This window comes from Poecilia reticulata, linkage group LG11, assembly GCF_000633615.1.
Source record: "Poecilia reticulata strain Guanapo linkage group LG11, Guppy_female_1.0+MT, whole genome shotgun sequence".
Taxonomy (NCBI): domain Eukaryota; kingdom Metazoa; phylum Chordata; class Actinopteri; order Cyprinodontiformes; family Poeciliidae; genus Poecilia; species Poecilia reticulata.
Genome location: NC_024341.1, coordinates 26,098,750 through 26,111,605, shown reverse-complemented (window position 1 = coordinate 26,111,605; position 12,856 = coordinate 26,098,750). Strand labels below are relative to the sequence as shown.

General features: G+C 38.4%; 1 protein-coding gene across 4 annotated transcripts in view; it reads right to left on the bottom strand.

Annotated features, from left to right (window-relative positions):
- The window catches only part of macf1a (microtubule actin crosslinking factor 1a), a 146,266-nt gene that overhangs the window by 56,567 nt on the left and 76,843 nt on the right, over positions 1–12,856 (bottom strand). For all 4 annotated transcript variants that reach the window (XM_017307475.1, XM_017307476.1, XM_017307478.1 and 1 more), the window contains 4 exons: positions 11,442–11,503; positions 4,944–5,033; positions 2,943–3,020; positions 2,098–2,190 (listed from right to left, as the gene is read on the bottom strand). In XM_017307475.1, the coding sequence (XP_017162964.1) occupies positions 2,098–2,190; positions 2,943–3,020; positions 4,944–5,033; positions 11,442–11,503 (323 nt within the window). The remainder of the gene's footprint in view (positions 1–2,097; positions 2,191–2,942; positions 3,021–4,943; positions 5,034–11,441; positions 11,504–12,856) is intronic.

Genomic DNA, 12,856 nt, shown 5'->3' with positions numbered 1-12,856 from the left:
GTGGTTTTCATAAATGTATTCCTTAATAATGAAGCTTGGAACGTATTTCATATATATACATTTTGTTTAGCTTGGTTTTAAACATCTAAAAGATTTCCCCTCTGACACAAATGCAAATGTCTTGAATGTATTTGAAATCATTTACAATAACATCCAGCTTAGCATCTGATTGGAGGGATTTAATGTGACAAACAGCCTGCCCGGCCAATCAGAGGCAGCCACAGGGCGGCAGGGCTGGAGGAAGCCGACATGCTCATCTATATGGTGACACCTTGTGGCGATGCAGAGTAACTGCAGGCTGTTTTGTATAAAACAGGACTAACGGATCAAAACTACGATTTGGTTTCTGCTGAGGGTCCAGATGATGAAGGTTTCTATTCCAGTATTTGAATCAGCAACCTGAGCATGAGGTTGACTAAAACAACAAAAGTAGAGAATATTTCTTTGTAATGTTTTGGTTTTGAACAGAAAGGGTGAAACCTCTGAACTCGTCCTGTAATCCTCCATCATCACCTTTAAGTCTCCTTTAATCTCTTCATCAAACTGCTGAGTCATGCCCCGGAGTAGCAGCTATACAACGGTTTCCGTAGTAACCAGATGGCAGCATCACCTTGCCAAGTGTTGCATCACATGACCGAGAGTGATGACGAGCATCTGCAGTCACTTGCAGCGTCACAAAACGGCAGGGAAACGAGAAAAACCAGCGAAACCTCCAGACCAGCAGCAGCAGCTTCACACATCAATCACCTCGACCTCCAAGCAGCTGGAGCCCAAATCCAGAGCAGCATCTGCTCTACATCTTTATTTTTAACTCTTCCTGTAGCTCTGATCAAAGCCTCCTCATCTCACCTGGAACCAGAACCAGAACCAGAACCCGGCAGATTTTACAGGAGAAACAAGGAAAGATCAGGGGTTCTGAAGCTTTCACCAACGCAAATGTAAGACTTTTTAAAAACCCTTATGACGGAAATTTAAAACCTGCATCTCCACTGAAAAGTTCGAATGTCGTCCAGCCAACTGGAGATTCATTTTTAGAAACTCATGATAAAAGTAAAAATGTAGGACGGCATATTAGGGCTATTGTAGATAGAAAAACATTTTTAGTAAATTTCCTCTAAAAAGACTCAGAAATTTTGAGATTTCAGAAATTTTCTAGAAAAATAAGGACATTTCTGAGTTTCAAAGTCTGACTTTTTTCAAGCAATTTTTTTGACTTTCAAACTCAAATTTCCTTATTTTGTCTAGAGAATTTCTGAGATAAATCTCAAGATTTCTGAGTTTTTTTTGTAGAAATGTAGTCCTTTTTATCTAGCTATAATGGCCCCATTATGAAAAGGTTAGCAAGTGCATATTAGCAGCTAGTTAGCGGTAGCCTCAACCGTCTCGAGTCAAAGAACGTAATGAAGATGTCTGAGTGTGACTCAAAGTTTACCCCGCCAGAAAAATCCCACAAGAAAAAAAATACATGGAATATTTGGGATTAAATAATTCTGTCGAGACAAAATTTAAGGCCAACTTACTTTTTAAAATATCCAATAATTATTGACTTGAGTCAAGCTCCTATATGTTGCTTAAAAGTTACTTGTAAGTCAGTTTTGTCTTAGTTCAAGTGAACTGATGTTTCAACTATAAACTACTGTACATCAAACATTCTTGGTAAGGTTTTGTGTTTCTGCAGTGTGGGATGAAGAAGAACTGCTGCAGTTTTATTCAGTACAACATCACCGTCCAATCACACGTGTGATTGGAAGTCACATGTTTTGTCTGAAAGGAGCAGAAAAATCAGCAGCAGATGCCAGTGAATCGTTTCTTCCTCTCAACCAGATGGTAAACACAGCAGGAAGCTCCTGCACCCAGAACCACCGACCAGCAGTAAAATCTATATATAATAATTAGAAACTAATCAAGAGAACTCCTAAATCCTCCAAACATCCACACTGTCTTCCTGTTGTCATTCAGAATGATGATCACAGTCTGCAGGTCTGGCTGCATGGAATCCATTTCAGACTTTGAGTTTTTCCTTCATGTTTCTCCAAAACACAGCATTTCACTCCAGAAATTAGATTTAACCAGAGGCTCCATGTTAGCAGCTCAGACCTGGAAGTGGAGGATGATGGTCCAGATGAGTCCCAACGTCAGCTTCGGGTTCCCATCAGTGATGTCATCGTTCCGGATATTCACCAGTTTGACCTAAAATACAACAAAAAAACAGATCAATAAAAAACAGAACAATATTCTGATTGAACCCTGGCAGTTTAAACTGATGGTTCTGATCCAACTGCTCTGACTATGCAAAATAAAACCAGCTGTAATCAGAGGAAAACTATAAAACTAAAGATGAGGGCTGCATCGCCTGCAGATTTCTGACTGATTAGGATATTTACAAAGCACCTCCTACTGTGTCTTTCCTTCAACAAATTACCTTTTTTTGAGTGGGTATGCTCCAGTTAACGATTAATCGGTTACTAAATTAGTTTACGGTTATTTCAATAACCGATTAATCACAATTAATACAAATAATCGTTTCAGCCCCATCATGATACGGCCTACACCGTGACTCCCGGTGGGGCTGGTTGTTTTCTGAGATGTTCAGGGTTGATTTTGTGTACCAAATGTCCAAATTTCTTAAAGATTTTAAGCAAAAAATAAATGAATAAATAAATAACAGTGCTGGTTGTAAAATTCCTGCAGTTTTGCTTTCCTTTTCTGCAGCCAGTTTGTTTGACACATATAGTTCACCTTAACATTTTCTTCTGCAAACAGATTCAGCTAAACGCTGCAAATGAGGATGAAAATTTTAATGACAGTTAATCAAATTCATCATAACTATTGACATGAATGAACCCCATAAGACTGGATTCTGAAACTGAATCCAAAGGTTTAGTTTTTTTAGTAAATGTTGTCAAAAAGCGGCCATGTTGATTTAGCGTGGGAACCGTTACCTGTCTCTGTTTGAGGAAGTCCAACGCTATCTGGACATTCTGCAGTCGATGAAATCTCATCCGTCCTTTTTCTCTGGGCTGAAATGAAACAGACCACACATGAGAAGAAAAAAAAAAAACACATTTCAAAGTACAATTAAAGTGATTAAAGTCCATGCTGTGGAGTCAAAACAATTAAACAATCCTCCAGGGGGCGCCATCTTCACAACTGGCTGTTGAAAACTGGCTTTTAAACGGCAAACTTTCACTCTGTTCACCTTCATCGTCTGTCGGCAAACTTTCCCATCATCCTGGATAAAGTGCTGGTTAAATTTTAGTTAAAGGAGAAAGAAGAAAATCACACAAACTGGAGTGGAGTGCAGGATGCAGATGTGAGTTCACTCAGGATTAATAAACGGGAAGAGGAAGAGTAAAAATGTTGCTTTTCCTCCATTTTTGTTGAACAACATGATATTTTTGTTGATACAATTTGGTCAAATTTTATTTGTTACATTTTTGTGCTGCTTTATCAACTCTTATGTAATTAAATAAAATTGTTTTAGTTTTTCCAGTCTCATTTGTCTAATCTTGCCGTCTCATCTTAAACTGTTCATTTTGCTAATCTTATCAAATTTTTTTGGGGGCTCGTTTTAGAAATTTGAGGGCTAAAATGCAGATTAAAATGTTTATTAGTGTTTTGTATTTATGCCTTCATTCAGGAAGGTGACTGTATGTCTTTCTATGACATCAACATGATTTTCTCAGAAGGTGATCATTTTTAGAGGAGGCCATGGCCCCCCCGTATCCACCCCATGGGGCCGCCACTGTTCGTCATGTGATTCATGCAGATCTCAGTCATGTGCAGCCCGGTTTAGTTGGACCTGTGCCACGGCACGCTCATGCAACCCCACAGCTCCCCCTGCAGGGCGGAGGGTGGAACTGATCGGCACGTACTCCCTGAGCTCCTTCCTCATCTTCCTCTTCATCATCTTCCTCCTCCTCTCGTCTGAGCAAGATGAGAGGCGGCGCTCGAGAGACATTTGCCCTTTTAGGGGCGAAGCCGCCCTTCTGTTGCTACGGTAACGGGAATGGAAATAAACAGAACAGAGGAAAGATGAAAGGTGCAACAGATGATCTGATGACGGATTCTGACCTTGAGATCTCAGTTTGGGTCAGAAGATAAATCAGTTAAATGTTTGGTTTTTGAAGATTTAAGTTTTATAAAGTGATTTATTTATTATTATTTTGTGCACCAATGCAATCCTTTCATTTCCCATAGTTCAGATTACAAGACTACAGTCGTAGTTGGAAGATAATAATAATAATAAAGCTGAAATAATGCAAGAACAAGTTATCGTATTATCAGAATAAAGTCGTAATATTTGGAAAATGAAGTAAAAATTTTTCTGAAAACTTCAATACAAAAACCATAATAAAAACTTAGATGAGGAATGTTGAGCATTTTATGAAGTTATCTTTGGTATTTGTTTAATAAACAAGGTGAAACTTGAGCATCAAATTATGTATTTTGAAGAAAAACCAGGCAGACTCAGGTGGTCACATCAGATCTCAAACTATCGAAGCTTTTTTCTCTCTTATTGGTAAAGTTGCATCTTTATTCTGCTAATATGATAATTTTCTCATAATTAAACAAAAATCCTCACAGCCTGGCAGTAATACTCCATCATACAACTTACAGAAAGGATGACTGAAGTAAAAGCAGCTATTTTCTGTCATTAGAACCTTCTGTTCAGAAAAATAAAAAGTTGCTAATGACAGATCTGATGTGGTGTTTGTTTCTAAGCCACATCGCCCCGCCACTCTGATCTGAAACTGTCAGGTTCTGTTATGTGGATCCGTCCCTCTGGAGGGACGCAGTCAGCAGTCAGTCAGTCTGTGTTCGTCTGCATGACTTAAACCGACCCGTCACCCGTCCTGCACCAGCACCCAGACTCATTTTCAAGCCACAGCTTTTCTCCGGCAGAGCTACCAAAGTAGAAAAATGAAGTTGTGTTTTCCTACCAGAGTGACTCCAGAGAGGACCTCCAGCAGGGAGATGAGGTTGTGTCCGTCCCTCAGGTCCTCATACAGGTCTGTGATGTGCTTCCTCACCTGGGCGACAGAGACACAGAAAGGTTACTCAGACATCTGAACCGCCGCTGCTGGAGGCGGTTGCCATGCCAACAGATGAGGCACCAGCTGTGGCCTCTCGTCAATGTCAAACGGAGGGAAGAGGCGGCTTTTTCACAGTGACTCAGCAGCTAAACCTGACCTAATTAAATAACTTTATAGGATATAAAAACGGAAACGTAAAAGAAACAGAAAGGGCTAAACCAATTAATCATGATTAATCGACTAGTCAAGTAATTGTCCACTAATTTAGAAATCGATTAATTGTTAACTGGAGGAACCCAGACTCAAAAAGATCATTTGCTTAAACAAAAACTTAATTACAGCAGCAATTAACCCAAAGCTGTTCAAAGACATAGACAGTCTGCATTTAAGAAAAAAAAAAACCTTTGTAAATATCTAATAATTAATTACTGTTTAATAATAATAAAAAAATCACCAGATCAAGTCAAAGCATAAAAACCTGAACTTTTCACATCTTGATGTTTGAAGTATTTCTTAGCTGCAGATGCATCCTTCGACATAAATGATTAATAGTTTAAAAAAGGAATGCTATTACATTTTAGCTAATGTTTATTTTCTTATTTAAAAAATAAATTGGATTGTTTATTTGCATTCTGTATATAGTTTCAATGCTATACAAATTATGTAGAATATGCAGAATATGCCCTTTTTTACCTGATTGATTAATCAGCAAAATAATTGATAGAATTACTGTTTAATTTTTAAAAAGTTTGAAGTTAGGAACTATAAAATTGTGTGGAAAAAGCATCAAGGCAGAGAGAAAGTCCTGCAAACTACAATAATGTATTTATTTTCTAGTTTGTATTCAGCAGAGCGAGGAGGAAGTCTGGCTTTAAAACAATGACCTGCAATGCCTCACATGACCAGCAGAGGGCAGCAGATTCACAGGACAAAGTTGAAAAGTTGCTCTGACATCATTATGTGATAAATATGATGAAGCAGCAGAAATATTACAGGCTGATTGTCTTCTCTGTGTGTCATCATGTGGATCAGCTGCTTCTGGACTGGCTGGTAATTAGAGGACAGGAAGAAAAGAAGATGCCTGGAAATGAGGAAACCTTGTTATCTAACTGGGTTTTACTGGGGCAGAGTGTCTGGTTTCCAGTCAAACTAACTGGGGGTTTTATTCAGGGTTCAAACCATGTTCAAACCGTGAAGTTAAAGCATTTTAAAGGTAAGTTTTTTAACTTTTCCAGCACGTTGGAGATAAAAACAGTGAAAATTAACTGAAAAAAAGAGTTTCTATTCACTATTATGGAATATACATAATATAGGCCCTACAGTAGGGACAAAGTAAAACATAACATTTTATGTTCTGAAATGTCTTTCTTACACAACTGACTGGTCCGAGAACATAACATTAATTTAACTAAGAATACCAAAGTTTCAATAATGTTTAATAAATATTTAAATAGCTACATTTAAATTATACAAATCAGTAAGTCATTGATCCATTAGGAATAACAAATACGGTATATAATATATTCATTACATTGAAACAATCCAAACAAATCCGGTTAAAGTAAATTAACATCCTGCTTAAATTCTCACTAAGTTTTCTGACATTTAGAAAATTTAAATCATTTTAGTAATTCTAAAAGACCCTAAAACAAGAAAAGTTTATTTTCCGATTTAACTTCAGAGAGAGAAGTTTTATTGTTTGGGGTATAAAATATCTGTAAATAACATTTTCCAAATTTAGGCTTTTAATCAAATGTTAGCTTGAAGCTCAACACATCATTATTTCATCCCTTCATCTGTCCTCTGCATTATTATTATTATTATTATTATTACTATTAATGCGCTGGGGCACAAACAGTACTTCCCTTCAAAATAAAAGCAGTATATTTGGCCTTTCATGTAGAATTCAGACATTTTTCATGTTTTAATTTGCTTTTTGTTGCCATCTGAAGGTCAGGGTGTGACCTGAAGGTCATGAATGTCCCAGGTCTGGACATGGGTCTGCAGGAGCTGCAGCCTATCAGCTGAGAGGAAACGGTCAGCTAAGCTGATCAGGAAGGCCGGCTTGTCCTGGGACGACCTCTCAACCCATAGCGGGTTGCCGTGGGAGACGGCAGGCAACCTGCTTGATCCCAACAAACCAAACAATGAACTTACTACTTTAGCACAAGTACTGAACCAGATCGTTTACATTTCTGCAACCGTTTTCTGCAAATTTCCAGGAAAATCTTGCAACTCTGACTATTTCTGCACAAAAAGCTAAATTTAAAATGTATGCTTTATACTCTGTGTATAAAACACAAATTAGTTGACATAAACAAATAATGTAGTGATCAATTAATCGTTACCAGGAGTATGCAGACTGAAAAATGCTATTTGCTGAAAGAATAACTGTTATAAATATAAACATTTTGCATTTAAAAAAAAAGGAAAACTCTCTTTAAATATGTTCAACCCAAAAATCCTCAAGTGGCAGTTTTAGTTTCACCTAGTTCTTATTTTGATTTTAAAAAATCTCGTATTAAACATTTGATAACTGATTTTTAATTGGTTGATAAAAAAAATAAACAGATCTGATGTATTGGTGCCAAACCAGCAGAAAGTGCTGAGCTTTTCTCATGTTGATGTTGGATGTATTCATTTACTCTGCAGATGGATCCTTTGCTTTGAATAATTAACTTTTCACTAAAGGAATTCTGTTGCATTTTAGGCAATAAAATGTTTATTTTCTCATTTTAAAATGGGATTGATTTATTAAATTACATATTTCTAATATTGTATAATAATCTTAATTGATGAATGAAAGCTGCAGCTGTGTAGTACACATGGAAACATTTTAAAGATAGCCTAATTCAGAAATAAATACACAGAAAAATGTGAATTGTCCTAAAAGCTGCGCCGTCCCGTCTGAAACATGGGCTCCCTGTTTACCACCCTGCAGGGTCAGAGTGGGTTCCTGCATGCCTGCAGGTAGCTGCTGTTGGTTCAGGCGCTGTATAAACACACCTGTTGACTCCCTGCACACCTGAGCAGCCACAGCATTCCAGACTGCAGACACAAAGCAAACAGGAAACCGGGAGCAGTGATGTCATGCTGTGGGACGCTGAGGACAGACACGTCTGAGGACAGACACCTCTGAGGACAGACACCTCTGATTTTACTCCTTCAATATTTGTATGCTTTGTGTTTGGATTTGTTTTTCCATTCTTGTTGAGAAGCTGCTGGTTTGATTAGTGCAACAAGCAGCAGAATGTACAGGATGTAAAAATGATCAGCTTTAGGAATCAAACATTTTCTCACCACACTCTTAATAAAGAGGCGATAAAGAAACTTTAACATGATTCTTCTTGTTTGCCTTATTTCTTCAGCTGCATCTTTAAACTGGCTGCACAGATAAACCTGCAATCGTTCTCTAGAAGCTCAGTTTTCTGCACCACATTGTTTTATTCATCACAGCTGCAAAGTTTGAATTAAATATCAGAAAAATCTCCAAACTAAGGCAGCAACAAACATTTACTTTAGTAATCAATTACTCGACTGGATAACAAAATGTTCAGATTCTTCATTTAACCACTTGAGCTTTTTTTAATACAATGTAATCAATACATTAAAAGATGCAAATACATTTATTTTTTATATAATAAAGTAAACATTTTATTGCCTAAAATGCAATACTATTACTTTAGTGAACACTTTACCCTTCATAGCAAAGGATTCATCTGCAACTGAAAAAATAATTTCAACAATATGAAAAGCTCAGGCCTTTCTGCTCGACTTGACATCAATACAGTGAAGCTCATCTGGTTTTCTGGGATTAACCTACTAATAGTTGGATTGCAAAATCTGCTTATTAGGAGATTTTTTTAAATCTGTAAGCTTGAGGAGTTTCGGGTAGAACAGATTTACAGACAAAGAAGGTTTATTTAAGTCTGAAATACAAAATGTTTTTATTTCTTCTGCAGTATTGGCTTAGTTACTGCTCTGGTTATTTTTTAAAGTCAGTTTACTCCAGTTAACAATTAATCAAATAATTAATCAGTTGACAATTATTATCGAGTTTCACGTTCTGATTAATTAAATTAATCGCTTCGGCCTTGTCCAAACTACTTTGTTTCTTAACAATCTGTGATTTTAGTTTTATTTTAAAAACTAATAAACTCAAAGCTTTTCAAAGTTGCTGCAACATGAATTCATAACCTGAGGCTGACGGAAGAATAAATCCAGAAATGAAGCCGATTTCTCTCTCATCTTCCATCCCTGACCCAGATTTCCAAACAGCGGTCCGTCCAGCTCTGCCAGCAGATTCCGGGTTGCGTTACCGGGCTGGACCGGCCCGCTGTGATGACAGTTGCTCCAGAGTTATGGGGTCAGACGGACGCGTCCTCATCAGGGTCATGTGACAGAAATACCCAGAATTCTCCTGGAGCTGCTACACGTGAAGTGACTGGACTCGACGGGGAGACGGGAATGTTTGAGTTGAGGTGAAGGAACAAGGAAAATCACCTCCATGTTTCTTTTCAGTCATGATTACGAGTCTAAAATTTAAAAATAGAATATTTTTACGAGTGCATTCTGACCTCGTCAAAAAATTAACCCAAATTGATGATAAATGCAGGGTTTCCTCTGATTTTTTAAAGTGGTGACAGGTAATCAACTACGTTACTGTGGCTCAAATAAAACATACGTTAACTTTAGGGTCATTTTCACAGGCCTCAACTAAAAATGCATTCAACGTAACCTCTGTTAGTTCCCTTTCTTTCTCTTTCCCTTTGCTTCCGACTGTCCTGTCTAGTTTTTCTTCAATCCTGAAAGCGGTGCAGCAAACAGTAACCAGCAGCAGCCAAACAGGCAGGAGTCGTCTGTTTTTCAAAATAAAGTACATTTTAACGCGTCATGTTTAAATTCATTTGAAACTTTGATTATGGTTAAAACAGCTGTTCAAATATAGGCTATGTTATATATGTATTTTTTATCTTACATGTTTTACACAGTTTTAACATCCATAAAATAAAAAAAAGACTTTATTCTGAAGGAGCGGTGGCTTTAATTTCCCTGTGGCAGTGCAGGACGATCAGTTACATGTAGAGGAAACCCTGGAATGATTTTTCCATATTTATCTCTAGTTAAAGGAAAAACTTGAAGATCAGCAACGACAAACTAACCCTGATAAACGGTTTGCTTACAGTCCAGCAGTAATAATTCAGATTTCAACGCAGTTTCACTGGACGTCGTTTCGTCTCTCGCCATGGATGTTGCTGTGTTTAAATACATGTTTTAATGCTCACAAAGTCGGTCGCTTCCGTTTTTGTCTCAATTCTCTACTGGATTTGACGCAACCCCAGAATGAGACATAAGCGACGACACTACATGCATGGCAGTTTCACATCAACAGCTGAGTTCTTACAGGTCATGAACTTTACAGGTTTGCAGATAGCCGACTATGGCAAATGATGGACTATCAGATGGCTATCATCCTATCAGACGGAGACAAAATCTTCCCGGCGCCGTCCTAAAAGGAAAGCAACGTTTTCCTTTGATAAGAAATGTCTTCTTCCCACAGAGTACGGCGGCCACTTTGTTCTCACTGGGCTCTGATTGGATCAATCAAATAACAGACTAAAGCGCAGGGCATTCTGGGTAAACACAAGCAAAACAAGCGTGTCCTAGTGGGAAGAATGTCTCTGGGTCTGCCTACAACCGCTAACATCTGATGCCTCTCCATTTCTGTTCACATTTCATGACAAAGGAAGTTGCTCTCAGTGTCCTCTTCTCCGGTTTTTGTGTTACTTCCTTCATTGGTTCATGAAGCAGCGACCCTCAGCCCAGGAGGGGAACAGCTTCATCAGAGAGTTTGAATCGTTTTTAACAATGTGGTGTGAAAGAAAACCACAGGAGCTGAAAATGTAAAAATATTGCAGTTTTGTTCCCCAATCAAAACAAAACTAAAACACTATCAGGTGGGAAACATCCCTGGTGAGCAAAGGTCAAGGCAGGACAGTTAGAAAGAGACCCGTCTGTGGATCTATACTCTAAAATCATGATGATGGGTTAGCACACAACCGCTAACCCTAACTCTGCTGAAACTCTGGCTAAACCTCAAAAAACGCAGCTTATCTGCTAGAAGATGACTGAAAAAGAAATAAATCACTGTGTTGCAATGACCTAGTCAAAGTCCAGACGTCAAACTGACAGAAAGAGGGCGGTAAATGTAAAAGAAGGGGACTAAGGGTTCATCCCTGAGGTACCCCACATGTATTAACTGATGCCTAAAGTCCTGTTCAGCCCAATCCGTAGTGCAGCAGAAAGACGCCTTTAGAAAGTAGCTCAGATTTATTTATGACCCTGAAAACTGAACTCAAAATTTTAAATCCACCCACGCGACCAGCTGAGCTCATTAGAACCTACCTTAATGAGATGCTTGTTGACCCACTTGGTGAAGGTTTTCTTCTGCACCCGGTCCCGCTCATCTGAGAGAGAAACACAGGATGTAGGGTAAGTAATTACATCATCAAACACAGAAAAACAAGATTTACAGCTACAGTTCAGACATTTATAATGCGTAACCGTGCCAACAGTGTATCGTTTTTAGATTTTAGAGCAGCTGATTAGCATCACAAAAGCTCAAACGACGTCTGATCTGTGACCCCAGATCTCGGAGGAGTTGAATAGGGAAGGAGGAAGTTAAATCATCTCTTCCATCCATCATAATGGGAAACAGGAAATATTTAAAAATAAATAGTTGAACTTCAAGTCCCCAAAAAACCCAGTCAGATTATTCCGTGTCACTCAGAGGAGGATGGCTGCAGGATCTTATCCTCTACTTCAACGTCTCTCTGATTTGCTTTCTAACCAGTGGACATACAAAGACTTAGAGAAGCGTCAAACGCAAATGAGGTGGATCAGCAGAGCTAAACAACTGATGGTGTCATCCAGGTCATGTTACTGTGGATTATTGGATGTTGAGCTGTTAGCATGCCTAGACAGACATGAGACTGTCGCCTGGCAACAGTTTTCAGTCAGAGGCCTCTTCAGACTGGTTGCAAGACTGACTGCTACTGGAGATCCTGGAGCCCACAGCGACGCCATCAACAGCAACTCTGAAGATACCTGTACGAAACGACTTACGACCTTTTATTTCCTTTTGGGGTAAATAAAGAATGTTTTAATTGAATTATGTCATTGATCAGATTTTTCATTTAAAGTGTTGAGCTGTGCAAAAGTCTTAGTCCAGAAGTGATGTGTTTAAACGTAGCCAGACGTTCTGGTAAAAGTGTTCCTTATAAACTGTTTTTAACTCGGTTTGAGTCAAACTCCTGACAATTTTCAAATATTTACATTTTGGTTGTTAAGGTAAAAAATAATAATCTTAAACTAAACGGAAACTGTGCAGTGCTGAACTGATTTTAAATTGACTGACATAGTTAAACATACTTAGAGAACCAAAGAGCTGAAAACTCTCCCAGTTTCCATTATCATGGTTAACTCGTCTCGTCACCTGGTTATAAAAACCAGGATTAATGTTTTGTTCACATCCAGAGTGATTCATGTTCCCAATTTATCAGTTTTTGGAAAAAGCGGTTTTAGTACTGGCTGGCCTTCTGTTTTGTATGTTTCCACAACTTTTCTGATTGTAAGGCGTTTTACTTGCGCTACATCAAACTCAAACCTTTAAAAAAATCCCAGTTTTGTTGTTGCTGGTTGATTTTACCTCCAGGCTCTCGTCTCCACCCAGAGGGAGGCCAGAGGAGTGAGGTAGCAGAGCCAGGAATAGAGGCTGATGTTCAGCCACTGTTTTGTTATCTTTCCTCTGCTCATATCCG